Below are 22,283 nucleotides of genomic sequence, written 5' to 3' on the forward strand. Positions count from 1 at the left end.
GTAGGAGTACTGGAGTTAGAGATACTCCAGTACTGCATCTGAGAATCAAAGCTCAGTCCTCATGCTTGCAAATACTTTTACCACTGAGCCAGCTCCTCAGTCCACTTGTTTTGTTTTAAATAAAGTATAATAGTGAACATTTTCATCTATGTTGTTCAATTTTTAATACTGGTATTACCCTGAGTTAAATTCCAAGAGTAAGTTTGAACCAATATACATGAAACATCTTGATTTTTACCAAAGTAAACACTTAATGTATCTTTGACCAGAAATTAATTTCTCAAATACCAGACATTATTAATGCTAAGTCATTTTTATAGATATGTGACTGGGTTGATTATAGATCTGGACGTTGTTTTAGACATTTAGAAATTAGTTGGTGCTTGGGTACTTTATTTATGAAATTAAGTTTCTTTTACTAGGCAGTCTTATTGTGATGTACCTGTGTGATCTTAACTGAATCTCAAGCCCCTCAGTAGAGAAGGACATTATTCATTGGTATTTTATTAAAGACTTTTACATTTTTTACCTTCTCCATTGTTATGCAAGTGTTGTGATTTTCCTGTGCTTTCTACCTTAAATTTTTTCAAGGATATTCTCCTCCCCCCCATCCATCCCCATCTATCTATCTATCTATCTATTTTTTAAAATTTATTTATTTTATGTATATGAGTCACATTGTAGTTGTACAAATGGTTGTGAGCCTTCATCTGGTTGTTGGGAATTGACTTTTAGGACCTCTACTCAGTCTGGTCAACCCAGCTCGTTCAGTCCCTGTTCACTCCGGCCCAAGATTTATTTATTATTGTAAATAAGTACACTGTAGCTGTCTTCAGACGCACCAGAAGAGAGTGTCAGATCTCATTACAGGTAGTTGTGAGCCACCATGTGGTTGCTGGGGTTTGAACTTAGGACCTTCAGAAAAGCAGTTGGTGCTCTTACCCACTGAGCCATCTATCTCTCATTTACTACTATCTATATCTCCTAGTAGAATCTGGTTCACTATGGAATGGAACAATTCTTGATAGATTCTTATAACAAACTCCAGGGCTGTGAGTCCACAAATCAGTGCAATTGATAATAAGTGGGAGAAATGTCAGTTTAAGAGTTGTTAAAGTTTTTGGTGAGATATATGCTTCTTATATAAATGTAATGCATAGACGAATATTACAGAAAATAAGGCAAGATCCTCAGAGCCGAGGTAGAGCTGGGAAAGTGACTTTCAAAGGAACGTTTATTAACACAAATCTTTATGTCGGATGATGCTGACTGCTTATATATCCTGCCTTTTAAATTTTTTTGTCAACTAAATTTTCCAAAATACTTTATAATATTCATACTATGCTATGTTTGCCTCTTCTGGTTTTTCTTCTGTTAACAAACAACTTTTATACATAAATTAATAAATTACTTAATTATTATTAAGTAATAATACTTAATATTTCCTTAGGATTAATACATAGAAATTAAATTACTGGGTTAAAAGTGTAAAAATAACTTTCTACATAAATATTACTAGCGCAGTAGTCATATTTTTAATTATTTTTATTATTCAGTATACATGAACTTTAGTGTTGGGAGGAAGATGGCCAGGTATACTGTTTCTTCTGGGGCAGTTTGTGGTTCCCTAAGGATGAAACTAACTCATGTGGATGTGTCCAGGGACCCAGAATGAGAATAATTATCATACTTGTGACTGTTTGCACAGCAATTGCCAAAGAAAGCTCTTTCAATAATTGTTTAACTCAGATCTTAATGTATGTCAGCAGTCTAAGGATAATTTTTGACAGCATTCCAGGTAGACAAGTATAAACAGCTCCTTAAATGGCAAACAAATTAACATTACTGCTTTTCAGATTGATCTATTCTCTCTTCACTAAAACCTATGTTCTGTATTCAATTTTTACAGTACTAGAAAATGATGTATTTAAGTTAGAGGTATTAGTATGATCCAGTTCAGATAAAGTATTCTTGACAGTTTACCATTTTTAAAATGAGATTTTATTTTCTTGTTTGTGGATTTTTAAGTTAAAGAAATACTATCTTAAAACTATGTTCATAATAATATGTATTTTCTGGCTTCTATGTGCAAAATATGTTCCTTTTTATGTATATAGAAAGGCCTGGTACAGCTACTTTGGGTAGGGCAAAGTAGAAGCATGGTGGTGCCTTTTATTGTTCCTTCAGTTTCACTGATTCTAATTATAGAAGCTTACATCACCATTGCCGATGATAACAGCTTTTCTCTCTCCCCTTGCTCTTTCTTTCTCAATCACTCCCTAAGGATATATCATATTTCATAGTGCATATGGACTTCAAGTGGTTTTGACAAAGGTTTTTGATAGCATGCAAGCATTCAGTGAATACATCACAACTAGAATGGTTTCTTATAAAGAATAGAAGGAAAGCTTTGATACTCTTTCTTTAGGAATGATGAGAAGTAGATAGGACTAGCTTCTTGAAGTCAGAAATTACTAAGGGGCAACAGTAATTAGAGTTAACCCTGTTTGATAGCTACAGATTCATTTCTCTGAAGCAAGGGAGAGAAAGGTGGGACACTGTGGTTACTTTACAGAAGCTGGCATGCTGTCACTGCATGGTGTGATCATTACTGTAGCCTTATCAATTTGTTTTTCAGGATTAAATTACTTCAGTAGGATTTTCTACAGAAATCAATGTGTTTTAACAGTTTATATTTCAAAAACCAACTGCTTAAATAAAAGGCAGAAATGATTGACCATTTTATTTTGTAAAATACTTTTGTTACTCTCTTTTGTCCATTTGGCATCCCTAAATTGCGCCTGTACTGTTTCACTGTGCAGATGGGGTGGCGGAGAACGGGTGCATTATTAACTATTAGAACCTTATCTTTGGCTTTCTGTACAGCATAATTTCCAATATTCCAGTTTATAGTTAGCTTGTAAATTATATATTCAGATAACAAATTTTAGTAACCAGATCATTTATATATTTATAAAAACTTTTGTAATTATTGAAACTTTGTTTTATCTCGCAGTAATCAAATGCCTCTTTTAAAGCTAAAGATTTTGTTTGTATAGCTCAGCATACTGGTTTCATATGCAGAAAAGTGTGTTCTTCAGTGCATAGCCTATAGTGATGATTCTAGACTGAATCAGGACTCCCTCCATCACTGCACTGACTTCACTTGATGATGAGGTGAGATCATGATAAATTCTAAAGGTGATGCCCATGAAAAACAATTGATTCATCTAGTAATTCATTTTGGTTATTTAACAAATTACTGATGTAGTTTAGATCAGTAATTAGTTAAATGATTAGTTATTGAATGTGAAGAGACGATGGGGGGAATATAATCAGACTGCTTTTAGGGTCTACATGCTGAGTATAGTTTGGCCTCTTGCTTTCTTCTCGAAAAGCAAGTTTATTATCCCAGGAGGTTTCCCATGATAGGTTCACCATACTGGTTTGTGGAATAGCAAATACTGTAAGATAATTGGTAGAATAAGATGATGTCATCTTTACTTATAAGCCAGCCAAACTGGGGGCTAGGGAGGAGAGAAAGAATTGTTTTGATCCTGTATTGGGGTTGATGTGTACTCCAGTAGGTCTGACATATGGCGATGGTGGCTTGCATTTCATTCCCAGAACAGCAAGCAGTTAAGAAATGACTGTCTCTTTTCCCAGCTTGAGGTCTTTCTTTGTGTCAAAGGTATCAGCTTGATTTATAAAAAGGATCAAGGAACCACTGCAGATCCTGGTTTTGGTTGGCTGTCATTTATCCTACCAGTACGTACATAAATATAATTATAGACTGGCATCATAGTTAAAATAATTCTTGAGTCCTGTTACTAATTTTTGTGTTTAATGCATTTCTTTGGGAAATGTATCTTCAGCCAAAAATTATCTTTATCCATTTTTTTTTTGTATTTAAGAAGTGAATGCTTTTCATTTGTCTTTAAAATTGCATCTTTAAAATTTCAACTTAGTTTATATTATTAAATTGGAAAAATAGCTCTTGAAAATCAATCTCTATAAATATTACATGGTTTATATTTAGTAAACTAGTGCTTATTTGAATTTGTGAGAACAAATTTTATATTTCAATGTAAGTTTTATGGGGAAGGGCTGGGTTTTTTAATAAAGCAACTCATAGGGTTTTGAATAAAACAATTCATAAGCAATTCATGTAAAATACAGTTGTATTTTGTAAACATGGAATATGTATTCAAAATAATAGCATTAAATTCTATTAATTCTAGTTGTATAAGGAGCAACAGAATTCAGATTAGGAGCATATTGCTGGAGGGAATCAAGGAGCGTGTGTGTGTGTGTGTGTGTGTGTGTGTGTGTGTGTCTGTCTGTCTGTCTGTCTGTCTGCATGTACATGTATGTTAATAAGATATATTTTCATCAGTAAGGGTAATCTTTTCATTACAATACCTGTTCGTCAGGTAATAATCTCCTTGTGTGTTGCACATTCCCTGTCTTCAGAAGTATTATCTAAATAGAGGAAAATAGTTCTATCACTTTACTCACTGACTGCTAGTCTCACAATTTTGCTGCCTGGAGGTATACCTGACTACTTTAGCCATTGGGGGGCACTGGTAGGAGATGAAGTGCTAGATGGGTGGATAAGCAGAAGCATAAAAGAAAGGGTGCCTTGTAGCAGAAGCATAAAGGAAAGGGTTAGTGCTTTTCTTACTGCAGAGGGTGTGGCAAATTTTTTCTCTTTTAAGTGTTAAAGAAAAATATGACAGCTTCCTTTTAGTCCATGTTCTTATCAGAGACAGGTTTGTTTCCTTTTCTGATTCATTTTGCTAGCTCTCTTTCTAGGAAATGCACATTGGGCTGCAGTGAAGTACTATGTTATATAGGTTATTCTTCCTTTCAAAGGAATTAGTATATAGTGTGCCTGCATGGATTTTTTCCCCCTTGCAAAAGGATTGTTTTTATTTAAATCTGTTTACATAAAAATCAAATCTTGGTTTTGTTTAAAAATACTTATAAATCTTAGCACCTGTTTTGTTTTGTCTTGTTTTTTTATGACTCAATGTGGGCTTGAAGATTTATCCTTCAGAACATTCATTAATAAATAGCAGGTTGTATGTGGAAACCCTAAATTTATGGGGTTAACGTCCCTTTGGTGGGACGTCTCTGAACCAGACTGCCCATGTATTTAGAATTCAGTAGTATCTTACTACAGCAAATTATTTTCTCCTGAGAGAACAATTCTGTGTTAAATTTAAATAATATTAGAAAAGAGGCTTCTTAAATACAACTGTATTAATGTACAGAATTTTTAAAACTATAAAACAGATGGGTACATTAGCCAGGTTCTTTTCTTACAGGATTTAGCTCGCCAACGTGTCTCACAGAAGGAAGGGTGTGTGTGTGTGTGTGTGTGTGTGTGTGTGTGTGTGTGTGTGTGTATTCGTTCAGTAAATTGCTCTTGGGCTACATCTGCAGATACAGTAGCCAATTGATCTAATGCAGTTTGTGAAGGCTTTCTGCACAGGTGATGTCATCCTTTTAGCTCTATTCTCCTCCCACTCTCTTTCCTTCTTATTAGATATTTCATCTTACTGCAGGGCATAGAATCAATAGGAGCTTCTCCTTAGGGAGCTGCTGTGAAGCAGGCAAGGACAGTAGGAATTAAGACACTGACAGACTCTTGCGTTCACAAAAGATGTAGTGGTTTTTGTGCTGCATCGTATATACATGTTATCCAGAAAGGGCAGGCTTAAATCATCAGTGCTTTCTTACTAATGCCTGGAGTCAGAAGCTGTATTGCAGAGCTGTGAAACTGCTTGGAAGAAGAGAAGGTTGCTTTGAATTCTGGATATTCTTTGACATTATACAGGACAGACCTGTTAGAGCATTTCTTTCCTGCCTCCATTTGCTCTGTGGTTGGGATGATGTATGTGTATGGTGGGTTTTTTTGTTTCGTCTTTTGTTTTGTTTTGGTTTGTTTTTTAACCTCTAGCATTTAAGGATATTTAAAGAAAAGACTGTAGTCTTCAGGATACAGCATTTGCTTTGCCTCTGATGCAGAAGACTCTGCAGTGTTTGCTCATCAGAATGAATTAAGTTGACGGAAAAACAGCTATATTACAGAGGAAGGTTTCACGGATTCCAGGAACACAGATTTCATGCATGTTGCCTACTTGCTTTGACTGATAGATACGATATTAGTCTCTTTGCTGCCAATGTGTATGCCTATGTCAAGTGCCTGAGGTTGCATGTAACTGTGTGCTGAGCCTGAAATCCAAACATCTTTATTTGATGTTATTTGCTTATAAAGTAGCATTTAAGAATAATTCTTATATCTAGAGCAATATTCTGCTTCTGAAAGCTTCTGATTTTTGTTTGTAAAGAGGGTTGGAGGAACTATATTTATATAGCAACAATGGTGTGTGGATTGTAAAAAGAAACTTAGCAGAATTTTTTCAACATACTCGTCAGTGTGGCTTTCTCTGGTTTAAAAGAGAACTACCACTCCAGCCAAGAAAATGGCTTTTCTTGTTCGATGTTACGCCAATTGTCTTCAGCCATGGGCCTCCAAAGTAAGTAACTACTATTTTTATATAGTTTAATCATTAAATTTAAATTGTACTTGAATTCTAAATTAGTTCCATTGTGCTAATTTCTAAATTTTAAAAATAAGAACTATAAAACAGTCTATAAATCATTGTCTCATTGTCATTCAATTTAGTGAAAGTCTAATACAGCCTGTGTGATGGGTTGAAAATTCTCAATAATCTACAGACTTAAAATGTACATCTGAAATGCATACCTCAGACACGATCATCACTTAGCTGTTGATGTTTTTGAAATTACTTGTGACCATACTTAACTTGAGGCATTCTGTTGTTTCTTACCTTAAATAGCTAGTATATGTAGACATAGTGTTCTAATCATGGGCTTATATAACCTATCTTGATAATATAGTGGTACCTGGTAACTTAGAAATTAATGGTTCTATTTTGTAAAATTGGCTGCTCATTCCTAAAGAATAATGTAAAAAATATTAAAAAATGAATGTAAATTAATTATGTAAAAATATTCAGTGTTCCAAAGTATTTCGAAAATAGTAATTGGTAAAAAACCGCTTGTCATTTTAAGGCAAACATTAACTGTCAACAGAATCCTGAGTTGTTGAAAACTAGTCTATTGCAATTTAGTTTTATTGTTGACAGTAGCTTCTTACAATATTTGAAGGTATCTTTTATGTTTTAGAAAGTGTGCTAGTTGGTGATTTTTTAAATATGTCAAGATTTCTTTATGGTTCTCTGATACTTAGGCACACTGAAGACTTCATAGGAAGGTCTGAAATCATGTCTTTGTTTCAAAGGTTCACTATTGATAGTGACTAAGGAGAAAATACTTGATAGCATTGTGTTTTTTGGCCTAGCCCATTGCACATCTTTCCTGAATGCTGTAGTGGGAGGGATATTTAAATGCACTGTCCATTTGACAAACAGCTGCCTGTGACATAAAGAGAGGGAAAGGAGCCTAGGTACACAATTTGTGCTTTTATCTCACATACAATGAGTGTGGCTGCTTCAGTACACACACCACCTGTGGGCCCCTAGCCCTGCTAACAGCAATAGTCACAGTACTAGAATTGAAAACTGCATGAGGAAGAGAATTGGGTGAGAACAGATAAAACTGAAAAAAAATTAAGAATGGGGTGTAGGAGTTGTTTTTTTTTTTAAGAAAACACACACACACACACACACACACACACTAAGTAACAAAAAAATAGGAGAAGAATTTTATGATGAGTGGTGATTGCTTTCCTGTATAAATTATTTATAAGTATACATGTCTCCTTCCTGTCTCCCTCATCTTTTACATTACTATTAAGATTTAACTCTTTGTTTAACACATTAGATAATAATTTTAATACTTGCTATATTGGATTTTCAAATTTGTTTTACTCTTAACTTATTTAATGATTATTTTTATTATTTAGTTGTATATAAAATAAGATCAGAATCCTTTCTCTGTAGCCCTTGAAGTTAATACATGATCTTCTGTTCATATGAGAAGTTTGCACTTAGTGTTAGTTGTGTGTGTGTGTGTGTGTGTGTGTACACACCAAGCTTCAAAATGTTTTGTTTTCCTTTCTTTAGTTCTCTGAGGACTCTTTCAAGCCACAGAGCCTCGTTTGTCTTTATTTGTAAGAAGGAAAAAAAGTTTTGTTTTTGACATAGGATATTACTACATAGCCCTGCTTAGTCTTGAGCTAGCTTTGTAGAGATCTGCCTGCCTCTGCCTCCCAAGAACTGGGATTCATGGTGTGTACTACCACACCCAGTAGAAATTGTTTCTGACAAAATTGCAGCACCTCTCACTTTTGTCCAACTGTAATGTCCTTAAACATTTATTTTTGTTTGATTTTTCTAACTCACTAATTTATTGACTCTTTGTAACCAATGCTAGACATGTGTTAAAATTTTAAATGTACCCATTTATGTTACATGTTTCTTATGCCTCATAAGTGATGCTCACAATTACTTGTTTTAGTAATGGTTTTTATTTTATAGACATAATTCTTCTCCCTGTATAGATTCTTGTCTTTGGATCATTAGTTTCCAGGGATTGGCTTTACACAAGAGATTTTTAGCTGGATGCTCCTTTCACTGTTGGATAGGATTGCTTGATTGAGGTGTCATCTCACTGTGAAGCAGCCATTGTGCTTTGGCTACTTTTTTCTTTTTTCTGCTGTTACAGCTGTGAGCCAGTGAAAAAAATAACAGCTAGCTTTGTCAGTCATACCTGGCCTTTGCCTTACTTCACTTCTCTAAATTTCACTTTTTGGAAAATTAGTAGAAGTTGAGTTTGTGATGCTTCAGAAACAGTGCTGGGATCTCCACCAAAGGCCACTGAGATACTTAGAGCACATGTTTCTTAGGGTCAGGTTTCTGTCTGAGGACTGCTCTTGAGAGCTTAGAATCTATTTTTAGCTCTCTCATGTGTCTCTTGTGTGTCTTGTCTCCTCCCTTTCTTTCTCTCCCTCCCTTTCTCTCCCTCTATTCTCTCCCTCTATTCTCTCTCTCTTTCTCTCTCTCTCTTTCTCTCTCTCTCTTTCTCTCTCTCTTCTCCTCTCCTCTCTTCTCTTCTCCTCTCCTCTCCTCTCTTCTCCTCTCCTCTCCCTCTTCTCTCTCTCTCTGGCACTGTCAGCTATTGGTTATATGACTCTGCTCTGTTACTAAAAGGCCCTTGTAATTTTGGTAGCTTAGAGAATGCCTCCACCTTCTTAAAGCACAAGTTAGCCTCATCTCTATGACTTTCTTTTCGTCTTAAATGTTTCTAGAGTAATTTTTAAGAACCCAAATCTCTTATAATCACTTTCTCACTTAAAAATTTTCAGAGGCTCACTGTTAAGATAGGAGTTGTAAGCACTCCCACTGTGACTCAGTGGGAGAGAGGGCTATACTAGTATGCCCAAAGCCTTGGGTCCTGTCTCCAGCACTGCCACACACACACACACACACACACACACAAGGAGGAGGAGAAAGAAAAGGATCCTACTGTCATCTGTACCCTTTCCTGGGCTGTGCTCTTCTCTGCTATGGTTTCTGAATGCATCATAAGCCTCTGGGCTCAATGCCACTTAACAGAAATATAGTGTGAAAATTAATCATTATTAAATGATAGTCTATCCAAAATATCATTTTACTGTATAATTAAAATATAATAATTAGTAATGAAGTATTTTACATTTTATGCTCAATACTATAAATTTAATATTTTATCATTAGAACACATCACAGACAGGCCTAAGCACACTGTACTTAGGTAATTAGATTTATTATTTTGTGTAATATATTTCTAGGTCTTTGTTATTGTGATCTGATATATCTATCAAAATATTGATTGATTATTCTAATGATTTTTCTCAAACATCACTCTCAAAATTACATCTTGTTATTCTAAAGTTTTAATAATTTCTTAATCTCCTATACCCCAAAACTTATATTTGGTTATACCTACCATTGGGTATACAGTAGAAATCCCTATCTGCAAATGGGAAGTTAGACTGCAAGGCATACTAGCAATGTATTTATATGTACACTAATTAGCATTGAGCTCTAAAATGTCTTCCTAAAAGCAGTACGTGGAAACTTATCAACTTCGGTACATAGACAAGCATGGTCTTTTCCCCGCCTTTGTTCATTTTAAGTTTAACAAGCAAGTAAGTGGCTTCTGACAGAGTTTTGCTATAATCAAGTTGTTGGTATCTTGAAAAGGAAGCTTTAACAATGCAGTTTAGATTTATTTTTGAAGAATTGCTATCCTTTGGAGGAGTACCCAATTTTAAACTTCAGATAGCCTGTATTGTCTCACACTTTGGCTCCTTTTGAATGCCTTTCTCAAATGTAGCAGTTTTTGAATGTGGGTTGTAAGGGTCCAACATTCCAGATAGCAAACATTTTAGATATTATCCCTGTTAAAAATTCTTAATTGTGGCAGGCTATTCTTGAAGTAAGACATAGAACTATCCTGTAATATTAACTCTGACTGTGTTGCCTATGTTGGTGTCGATTCAGATTGATACTCTCCCCCTCTGATAAGCTGTAGGTCTTCTTCATGGCTGTGTCTTGACTAACTCTAGTTACTCTATGAAAGCATTTCAAACATGGAATCGTTGACTATATCAGATTATTCCAAAGTAAACATAAATTTCTTACACTGGTAAGATGTCAGTAGCATACTGGGGAAAATAAAATTGGAGAACAGTATGTAAAAATAGATTTCTCTATTGAGGGACTTCTTGTGCTATCAAGAGTTGAAGGACATAAAGAATATCATCATTTTCCATTTTGTTCAACCATAGAACCATTTTATTTAATTTTCAATATTCATGAATTGTGTTTCCTAAAATAGTATACAACATCAGAGAGACTATGCTGTATGGAACACAGACTTGAGCTATGCCTGTGGGGCCCAGCACTGCTGACAGTAATGGTGGCACTACTAAAATTTAAAACTGCATGTAGAAGGGAATTGAGTGAGACCAGATAAAACTGAATTTCATTTGTTCAGAAATCCACAAAAACATGAGCAGCAGTGTTAAGAAGCCAATTGCAGTCATTCATTTATTCTACAGATATTTAATAAACAGAATATCCAGGGTAGACATCACTACACCAGGCTTTTGTTTGATAGGAAGTGTGGGGAATATTAAAAAATACCAAGAACCAGAAATTCTACATTGTAATGAATAGAGTAAAAATACAGAAATATTTTATCCCCTGTAAGCTTCCTGTATAAGTTTTATTTTTTGTTTGTTTGTTTTATTGGATATTTTATTTAAATTTCAAATGTTATCTGGTTTCCCTTCTGCAAACCCTCTATCCCATGCCCCTTTACCCTGCTTCTATGAGGGTCCTCACCCACCCACCTACCCACTCCTGCCTCACCACCCTAGCATTCCTCTACACTGGGGCATCAAGCATTCATAGGACCAAGGGCCTCCTCTCCCATTGATGCCAGATAAGGCCCCTTCACCTCCTTCAATCCTTCCCCTACCTCCTCCATTGGGGTCCCTGTGCTCAGTCCTATGGTTGGCTGTGAGCCTCCACATCTGTGTTGGCCAGGGTCTGGCAGAGCCTCTCAGGAAACAGCTGTATCAGGCTCCTGTCAGCAAGCACTTCTTGGCATCCTCAATAGTGTCTGGGTTTGGTGTCTGCATGTAGGATGGATCCCCAGGTGGAGTAGTCTCTGGATGGCCTTTTTTCTTCAGTCTCAGCTTCACTCTTTGTCCTCATATTTGCTTTAGACAGGAGCAATTCTTGGCTAAAATTTTGGAGACGGGTGGGTAGTGCCATCCCTCAACCAAGGGGCCATGCCTAACTTCTGGATTTGGTCTTGACAGACAGATTTTCCCTCCCCTTTGTTGGGTATTTCAGCTAATGTCATCCCCATGGGGTCTTGCTTTCCTGGCATCTGGGACTGATTGCTACCCCCAGTTCCCCATCCCCCATTGCTACACACCTCTGTTTAATTTCCTAACCCTCTGTACATTTCCATCTCCTCCTATACCTGATTCTTCCCTTCTTTTCCCCTCCCCCTCTTCTCTTCCTCCCACCTCCCTCCCACCCTCCACTTCCCTTGATTATTTTGTTCCCCTTCTAAGTAGGACTGAAGCATCAACTCTTTGATCTTCTTCCTCTTGAGTTTCACGTGGTCTGTGAGTTGTATGATGGGTATTCTACACTCTTTGCCTAATATCCACTTATCAGTGCGTGCATACCATGTGTGTTCTTTTATGACTGAGTTACCTCACTCAGGATGATGTTTTTCTACATCCATCCATTTGCCTAGAAATTTTATGAAGTCATTGTTTTTAATAGCTGAGTAGTACTCCATTGTGTAAATGTACCACATTTTCTGTATCCATTCCTCTGTTGAGGAACATCTGGGTTGTGTCCAGCTTCTGGCTATTATAAATATGGCTGCTGTGAACATAAAGAAGCATGTATTCTTATTACATGTTGGAGCATCTTCTGGGTATTTGCTCAGGAGTGGTATAGCTGGGTCCTTAGTACTATGTCCACTTTTCTGAGGAGCCGCCTGACTGATTTCCAGAGTGGTTGTACCAGTTTGTAATCCCACCAGCAATGGAAGAGTGTTCCTTTTTCTCCACATCCTCGCCAGCTTTATTTTAATTATTTTGATGCTGTATTGTCTTATAGCATTTTCAACTCTTTTTTTCTTGGGGAGGGGGCCTTGTATGTTAACATTTACTTACAGCACTACTATAAATATCATGTGTACTAGTTATCCCCATAAGACATTATAATAAAAACCCATTTTGAAATCCACTAATCTTTTCATCATTGTAAAAAAGCAGAATGTGAAGGACTTAGGATTAGATCACTCAGTGTCTTAGTCCCTGGTCTATCTCTGTGAAGAGATACCATGACTTAGGCAAATGTTATAAAAGAAATCATTTAATTTGAGCCCTGTTTACAGTTTCAGAATTTGGTATATTATCATCATGGCAGAGAACATAGCAGCATGCAGGCAGACACTGGAGCAGTAGCTTAGAGCTACATGCTAATCCATAGACATGAGAAAGAGACTCTGGTCTTGGCCTAGGCCTTTGGAATTTCAAAGTCCACCCCTAATAACACATTACTTCTAACAAAACCAAACCTTCTCCTCCTCCTCCTGATCCTTTCATATAGTACCATTCCCTGGTGACTAAGCATTCAAATATATGAGCCTGTGAGGGCCATTCTTAATCATATCACTACAGTCAGTAAAGTGCTTGCTCAGCAAACATGAGGACACAAGTTCAATCCCCAAAACCCACATAAAAGTCAAAACTCTGGAATGTGTATCCTTATGTTAGCAAAACTTAATAAAGGTGACAAGTTAAAGAATATGTCCCACATTGCATGTATATGTATACAAAACACACATTGACATATGTTACACATTCAGTTTTAGCATGAAATGTTTTCAAATTATTTATAGAAATAAAGAATCAAGTATGGCAGATATTGTAATACTGACACTCAAGAGACTCAAGCAGTCTTTGGATCCCAGCTTGTGTAGCATAGAAAGATTCTGTAAATACTTTCTCCATAAGGAATAAGTTCATCTATATATCTCAAATTGGCTAAAATTCATTTTGAGTCACCAGTCCTAGACTTTTTCTAGAAAACAGCAATATTGCTTTTCTACTTCTAAATCTTTCCCCCTAAACCAAGGTTTATATACCCAGGGAATACACATACACACACAAGCACGCACACCCACACACATACACACAAACACACACACACGTACGTACGTACGTATGTAATTCCTATACTTTAAGCATCTGTGGCACCTTTTATATTCATCCTGAAGCTTGCTTTTTAGTTAAAAATTTTGAGAGGTATATTGAGGCTTAAATGTACAAATCTCCCTTAGACCTTTAAATTCTGGATAATGCAGTTGGACCTTAGCATCTGTGAGTTCTGTACACATGTATTCAACCAACCATGGAGCAAAAATACATTAAACAAATGGCATTGAATTTGTTTTCCCCCTAGTTATCATTCCTAAACAACTTTACATACCATTACCAGCGTTTGCTGCTCTTGCAGAGGATGCAAGCCAGTTCCCAGCACCCACATAGTTTCTCAAATAACATTCATAGCTCTAGTTCCAGAGGACCTGAGACTTCATTCTGTTTAGTAGATTAAATACTAAGCTTACATATGGTACACATAATATGCATGTAAGCAAAACAGACACATACACAAAGTCTTTAAAAATACATAGGAAATGTGAATGGGCTATATGCAGATGCAACAAGTTTCCTCCATTTAGGAAGAGAATAGAGTATTTGTCAGTTCTAGTGTCTGCAGGGATGGTCCAGAAATCAGTCTATCAAGGATACTGAGAAGCAACCCCATTCCAAAATAGGCTGATAATGATTACTCACATTCTGGTTGTTTATTTTTCTCCAAAGAGTGTCAGATAGTTTGTAATGCAATTCTCTTTGTGTACCTGTTTGCTTTATGGTAGATATTTCAAGAGCCATAGGCTATGCTTTTAATTTTATTATATACTATTTATTATGTGTGTTGGGGATGGCACAGATGTACCACAGTATATGGATGGAAATTAGAGAATAACTTGGATCATGTGGGTCCTGGAGATGGAACTCAGATCATCAGGCTTGTCAGCAGTTTCCTTTACTTGCTGAGTTGTCTCAACAGTCTGGTTTATATATATTTAAATGTTTTCTTCTATTTGTTTATATAACAGTTATTTCCCCAAATTATTCTCAAAAATGGCTGTTCCAATTATACTCTGAACAGTTTATGAGAATAACATATTTTTTTTCTTCCTTGGTCTTGGCTATTCTACAGATTGAAACTACCTAAAAGTCAGATGTCAGAAGTAGGGTGTAAAAGTAACTTGTATTCATGTGTTGTAACTGTCCTCTCTGAGGATTACACCTAACCTAGGCCTAGTCCTGGAAGCCTCTGAACAATCTTACCTAGACCTAGAATGTTTTCAGCCTTGGAGACTTGCTGCCAGATAAGCTCACCCTTTCTAGTTCTTTCTGCAACCTGCCTCTATAGCCGTCCTAACAAAACTGCCTATGCCTTCCCCCTTTCTCTTCTGTGGTGCTCTTAAGTAGACTCTTTTTTTCTGTCTGTTCTCTTGAGAATTGGGCATATCCTCTGATTTGTCACTTTGTCTGCCACTCAATTAGACATCATTTTTAAACTTGGGTGCTTCCTTCTACAAACTAACTTTACTTTCATTGTTTGGATTAAATATGTGTACTAAGGGCATGTCTATATTCCAGCCAGAGGGATTATTAGAGGTGTGTGCTAAGTGCCAAGCCACATCACAACTAGAAAGAGGTATTTTCAGTAAATAATATAGTCTTGAGGTTCATACTGTGACCAGATAGCTACAACATTAGGGTTTCACCCATAGACCAAGCAAGAAATCACTCCATACTGTGGACCTTTTGAGTGTCTCCTGACACTTACCCACCTGCAGATATCTCAGATCTCGGGATGAAGCTTTGGGTCCCAGGACTGTATCGTGCCTTGTAAGCCCTAGATTCTTTTACCCTTTTCTCTGCCCAATCAACTATAAATCAGGGTTCTCAGATCCCACCATTTGTGTTTACTTGCTTTGCCTCAGTAGCTCACAGTACTCAAAGACACAAATGTATTATTTAGTTAAGAAGGATGTTAAGGGCTGGTGAGGTGGCTCAGCAAGTAAGAGGCACTGACTGCTCTACCGAAGGTCCTGAGTTCAAATCCCACAACCACATGGTGGCTCACAACCACCCGTAATGAGATCTGACACCCTCTTCTGGTGCGTCTGAAGACAGCTACAGTGTACTTACATATAATAATAAATAAATCTTTGAAAAAAAAAAAAAGGATGTTACACAAGCTACAGCTTGAGAGATGAATAAGCCAAGAAACTTGGAACTTCTGTGACTTCTCCTGACATCCTCCTGGGTCTTCCCTGTGTTCAGCTATATAGAAACTTTTTAAAACATATGCTGTTGGGGCTTTGGGCTTGCTTTTTAATAGATAATTTCTCTGTGTAGCTCAGACTTGTCCTGGGATTTACTTTGTAACCAGGCTGGCCTCAAACTCAGAGATCTACCTGCCTCTGCCTCCCAAGTGCTGGAATTAAAGGCATGAGCTGCTGCACCTGGCACTGCTTTGGGGTTTTTATAGAGACATCACTTCATGTGCATGATTAAAGTTGTGATAACCACATAGAAATAAGATTGTACAGAAAAAGTCAGATCTACTTCTCAAAGACTGAAAGGGAGACCTACCAAAGGTCTGTCTTCAAGATTAGGGAGCAGAATCCTTTGTGGGAGTCTTACTATGTATCAGACAGGGGTCGGAGAATTTATAGCCAGCTTCAAGGGGAAAAGGTAAAGGAAGGTTAATTTTGTAACCTGCCTTGTGGAAGAGAAAAACCTGGTTTCTATGGCCTGCCTCTGGGAGGGAGCTGTGAGCCAACAAACATGGGTGAAAGCCACAATGAGTATTTCATAAGACTGTCATGGAAATACACAACTTGCTTTCTTAGACTTTTTTTCTGGAGGAAAATAAATATTTGTTTTTCTGGTTGCTAGCAAGATTAATAGTCAGTTCTAGCTCTTTTTTCTTCTATCTTTTACCTAAGAGATGTCACCATGTTTGGATAAATGGTAAAGCCAAACAAACAACAGATATTTGAGGCCTTAAGTTTTCAGTTTATTCAGTCAGCAACAGCCTTTATACTTCTGTAATGTTTGTATTCAAGACATTTTCCTGCCCAAATGTATCTTTGTCAATAGTCTTTATAAAAAAAAGCCCATAATCTTCAACAGACTACATAAGTCCAGATATAGAATAGACATGACAGAGTCTGACAAACAAGACATTCTGCAGAGCTTACTGGATTAGAAAGGGTTAGGGGTAAATAAATTGAGTTTGTTGGCAAAAGGTCAGCTATTAATTCAGACTTGGTCATGAAGAAAAGGAATAAAATTTTTCTATTTTGATTCTTACAAAGTAAACAGAAACTTCAGCTTAATGTCATGAAACATTTATTTCATTTGGTCTCATTCTCAGATCAGGAAATCTATGTAAAGGCATATACAGTGCATTTGCTATGGTTCACAAATGAACCACCTAAGGAACATGCAAGTGTTAACTGCAGTCACTTTCTCCTCATATCTAGTCTCTTCTCTTAAAGAGGTTCAGAAGATTTCTGTGCATAGTCTTCATATCATACCTGTGCCTTCATCTTTGTGTCACCACCTGTGTTCCTAGCATAAAATACAGCATCATTGGATGCTAAAATCAAGTAGCCCAATTTTGAAGCCATGTTTCACTGCTTATTTGAATATGAAACTATGCATACTGCTCAATTGTGCTGCCTCAGTCCCTCATTAGTAGAGTAAGAAGAATAAAAATCACTGCTTTTCAGAGATTGGTGGGGCTTAAGATTTTTCATTACACTGTATAACCAGGCTTAGTCTGCAGCCTTGTTCTCTGGCTTTGGTTGATTACATTACTGACACCTCCTTGATCTGTCTTCCTTTGTGTAGGAATCGTGTGTGTGTGTGTGTGTGTGTGTGTGTGTGTGTGTGTGTGTGTGTGTGTGTGTGTGTGTGATGTAGTGGATGTTTAGGGGGTGCAGGAGAGTACTGTCCATGCACACTGAGACCAGAGCAAAATATCTAGTGTATTCCTTTGTTGTTTTCTGCCTTATTCTCTTGAGATTGGGTCTCTTACTGAACCCTACCTGGCTGTTTTGGATAGGCTACTAGTTGACTAGCCAGTTAACTCTAAGGATCTGCCTATCTCTGCCTCTCTTGATCCTCCTGTCTCCACCTCCTGTGTACTAGGGAGACGTGTGTGTGCCACCACACCCATCTAAATGATGACTTTAATCTCCTTCTAATATGTAGCATTTATTTGGTTCAGATATTGTCTTGTTTCTAATGTGATAGTATTGATTTAAGGGTTGTTGAAAGGTTATTTTATAATTCCCCAATACATGATCATTTCTTTTTTTTTTTTCTTTTTTTTTTTAGCTTATTTCTGCCTTTGCATATGAGTACTGAATGTTCTCTGTATAATTTTAATTGTATTTTTCAGCCATGTCTGATTTTTTTTTTGTTTTGGTTTTTTGTTTTTTGTTTTTGTTTGTTTTTTCGAGACAGGGTTTCTCTGTGTAGCCCCGACTGTCCTGGAACTCACTCTGTAGACCAGGCCGGCCTCGAACTCAGAAATCCGCCTGCCTCTGCCTCCCAAGTGCTGGAATTAAAGGCGTGCGCCACTACCGCCCGGCAGCCATGTCTGATTCTTAACAAATATTTAATGTCTGCCTTAAAGAATGCACATTCTATAATTTTGGATTATGTTCTCGGTATGCACACTGTAGGTGACATTTCTTAACTATGTTCACATCTTTGTTTTTGTTGGAAAGAGATTTGCACTAACATTTCACAACTTGAGTGTGACTTCATCTTCCACTGTTATTTTCACTTTTAAGTTTTCTTTTATTGAAAAATAATTGTGTTTGTGATGAGGTTTTGATATGCGTGCACACTGTGAAATGACCAAATCAGGGCTAGTTGGCCTGCTCATCATATAAAATATTTCTTCTCAGCTAGAACATTTAAAAATCTTAGTTTTTGGAAATCTGTAATACATTTTTACAGTGACTGTTACTTGTGCTGTGTAATCTGTGACTGCAGTTCATTCATTTTGTACAACTGAAACTTTGTACAGTTCTCCAACTCCCAGCCTCTAGTGACCACCATTTTATTTTTTGTTTCTGTGAATTTTAACGTTTTGGTTCCTTGTAGAAGTTAGACACTAGTCCTTCTGTTTCTGGTTCATTTTTCCTTGCACATTTTGATGCTTTGTTGTATGTTGGGTTTTTTTGTTTGTTTGTTTATCTGAATTACTTAACCCACCAGCAGCAGTTCCTGGTATAATTAGTCTGTACAGTTTCTGCAGTCTGTATTCTGAAGATAGTGTAACTCAACTCAGACTTGGTCATTTTCTCTTTAAGATAGATATAGAATACATCGAGTATATGCAACAAGAAAACTTACTTCAAATTTTAAGTTTACTTAATGGTCCTGAATAGCAAATTGAAGAGAAATTATATGAAGTTGTAGTGAATGATCTTATCTCTTATTAAAACATTAACTGCTTTGGAGCATAGTGAATTATTTCTTGTCTTAATTTCCATAATATTGCTTATGAGATACCTGTTTTATTTCATAGTATGAGATACATTGTATAGTCTGCGTCCTTGATAAGATTAGTCATATGTTATAAAGTGGTAGAGTTGTTTGCTTTTTATTTTTAGTTACACTTTATTTATTTGTATGTGCACTTGGACATGCTATTATGAGCATGTGAAGATGAAGGACAACTTCTAGGAGTTGGTTCTCTACTCTGTGGATACAGGGAGCTGTTTCGGGTTATCATACTTGTAGACAAGCACTTTTAACCACTGAGCCATTTTGCCATGTCTTTTCTATTCTTCTTGTACTTATTTCTCTGCACTTAACAAAAACATTCATTGAGTAATTGTGGTCACTAATAAATTTTTCAGAAGCTAACTATAGCATAATACAAGTTAAGAACAAAGGTTGTGAACATTATTTTTAAATCTTGTATAGTCATTTTGTTAACCTTAACTCTTACTGCCTGCAGATGCTCATCTGTAATCGCAAACATTACCATTAATTGTATTTAGACACACTACCAGTGTGTATGTATTTGTGTTTTCTATTCTTGACACTTAAAGCTATTTTTTGTTTTTTAAAATTACATTATGTCAAGAACTCTCTAATAAGTAAAGTCTGGCATTCAGAATAACTCAAGTTCTTTTCTCCTTCAGCTTCCAGCTGATCTTACCAAGATGCACCTCACAGACAACCCTCATCCCCAGGTGACTCATGTATCTTCTAGTCAGTCTGGCTGTAGCATTGCCAGTGACTCTGGGAGCAGCAGTTTATCCGATATCTATCAGGTAATACCTTAGGCTGGGTACTATGCATATGGACTTTTTGATTCTGCAAAATACCCTCTGCTTATCCTCTAGATCAAACAGCCTTTCACAGGAGTCCCCTAAGGCCATCAGAAAAACACAAATATTTACATTAAGATTCATAACAGTAGTAAAGGTGCAATTATGAAGTAACAATGAAAATTTTATGGTTGGGGTCACCACAACATGAGCAACTATAATAAAGGGTCACAGCATTAGGAAGGTTGAGAACCACTGCTCTAGAAAATCATGTGTCTTTTAATTTAATTGTATAAGAATTTTAGCAAAGTATGTTTAATATGTTGTCACATTCGTCAGCCTGATTATTTCTTTTATCCAGTTGAATCCATATGATTTAGAATGCTTGCCTTAGTTAAGGGGAAGGTTTGTGAGGTTTTGTTTTTGTGAAACAGAATGTTGTCCTATAACCTAGGCTAACTTGAAGTTTCCAGTCTTCCTACCTTATCCTCCTGAGAGTTGCGTTACAAGCTCATGCCTGGGTTTAAAGAAGGTTTTTTGAAACAACAGCTTACACTTGTGAAAGGACTGTTCTGTTTTGTTTTATTTTTAGTTATAATTGTAGAAGTTGCCTATAAGTAAAATTTATGAAGAAAAGTAGGGTCACTTTTGCATTGTTAAACTTTTTTCCTGTGTAACCTTAATGAAACAGAAAGTTAAATAGGGAATGTACTTATGGACATCTCCATTTTTAAAGCTGAACAGAAAATTCCAAAGGGTGTTTTGGTTTGGTTTTTTTCCAGCGATTCTTATCATAAAAAGGGGGCTCTAGGAATCATTACACACTGAAAGAATCTTTGCACATCCTACTAAATTAAATTCAAATTTGGCTTGGGCCAGTGCTGATTTGTTAGGTCTTCTTGATAGTGTGATATTGTCTTAGTGTAGGATGTCCAGGGCAGTTTCATATATGTAAGGCCTTATGACCTAAAGCCCAGTGGTAGTAAATAACTGGAGATGCTATATTAATTTGGTTTAGTTAAGAATTCAGATACTGTACTGGCTGGTTTTGTGTGCCAACTTGACACAAGCTGGAGTTATCACAGAGAAGGCAGCTTCAGTTGGGGAAGTGCCTCCATGAGATCCAGCCGTGGGGCACTTTCTCAGTTGTTGATCAAGGTGAGAGGGCCCATTGGTAGTGCCATCCCTGGGCTGGTAGTCTTGGGTTCTGTAAGAGAGCCTTAGCAAGCCAGGGGGAGCAAACCAGTAAGTAACATCCCTCCATGGCCTCTGCATCAGCTCCTGCTTCCTGACCTGCTTGAGTTCCAGTCCTGACTTCCTTTGGTGATGAACAGCAATGTGAAAGTGTAAGCTGAATAAAACCCTTTTCTCCCAACTTGCTTCTTAGTCATTATGTTTGTGCAGGAATAGAAACCCTGACTAAGACAAATACATTTTGTGTTTCTGGGCTGACTAATAGACATTTAATGTAAGTTACAAAAATCAACTTTGGTGATATATTTTATTTAACATAGTATATCTAAATATTATTTTGGCATTTAAGTAATATATTAATATCGTACTGAGTTTCATTGCACTCTTTTTTCATACTTAGTTTAGATTTACAGCCCATCTCAGTTCTGACTGGTCATACTTTAATGCATGTATGCATATACACACACATACATACACATATATATGCATATGTCTGTGTGTGTAAAAAACTTCCTGTTTTCCTTTTTTACAATATTTATCACCAAAGAATCTGTCCTTTCTCTTCTGTAGAAATACTGTAAGGAATTTAACAACGAAAGTCAAAATAATGCAGTACTCTTAGTTACCTACTCGACTTTTTTATTAATTAATGGGGTTAGTATATTTTCCCTCTCAAAAAGGAAGTACATTGTGGAAGAACTACAGGTGTTGTTCCATCTAAAAGTCAGAGCTGTGGTTTCTCTGCTTCTGTGTTGTTTCACAAAGGAATACTGAAGAAGACTGATTAACAATCAAATGGAGTGTTGTAGCTGTACATTTCTCTCAAAATAATTGGGAATGTATGCCTTGCTAAGAGAGACAGTAAGCAAAGGATATGGTAGTGACAAACTGTAGGCACCTAATTTTACTGGGATATTCTATTTCAAAGATAGATATGATTGCATTTTTTTAGGCAAGAAGCAAAGCTCTAATAGTTGTAACAGAAAGAATGCAGGGATAGTGAACATATCATTTATTCAAGTCAGTGCTTTGTTGTGTACTCAAGGATGGGTTGTATACAATTGATATCT

At 36.6% G+C, this 22,283-nt stretch overlaps 1 protein-coding gene across 16 annotated transcripts in view; it reads left to right on the forward strand.

Moving 5' to 3' along the window:
- The window catches only part of Rapgef6 (Rap guanine nucleotide exchange factor 6), a 176,724-nt gene that overhangs the window by 69,396 nt on the left and 85,045 nt on the right, over positions 1 to 22,283 (forward strand). For 13 of the 16 annotated variants that reach the window (XR_004113774.1, XM_031354886.1, XM_031354887.1 and 10 more), the window contains one exon: positions 19,891 to 20,022. Coding sequence is in view for 15 of the 16 variants with exons in the window: in XM_031354886.1 (XP_031210746.1) it covers positions 19,891 to 20,022 (132 nt within the window). In the remaining variant the exon portion in view is untranslated. Of the gene's footprint in view, positions 1 to 5,438; positions 6,546 to 19,890; positions 20,023 to 22,283 lie in introns of those variants that run through there. The other 3 variants (XM_031354899.1, XM_031354902.1, XM_031354898.1) reach the window with 2 other exon arrangements.

This window comes from Mastomys coucha, unplaced genomic scaffold (assembly GCF_008632895.1).
Source record: "Mastomys coucha isolate ucsf_1 unplaced genomic scaffold, UCSF_Mcou_1 pScaffold5, whole genome shotgun sequence".
Taxonomy (NCBI): domain Eukaryota; kingdom Metazoa; phylum Chordata; class Mammalia; order Rodentia; family Muridae; genus Mastomys; species Mastomys coucha.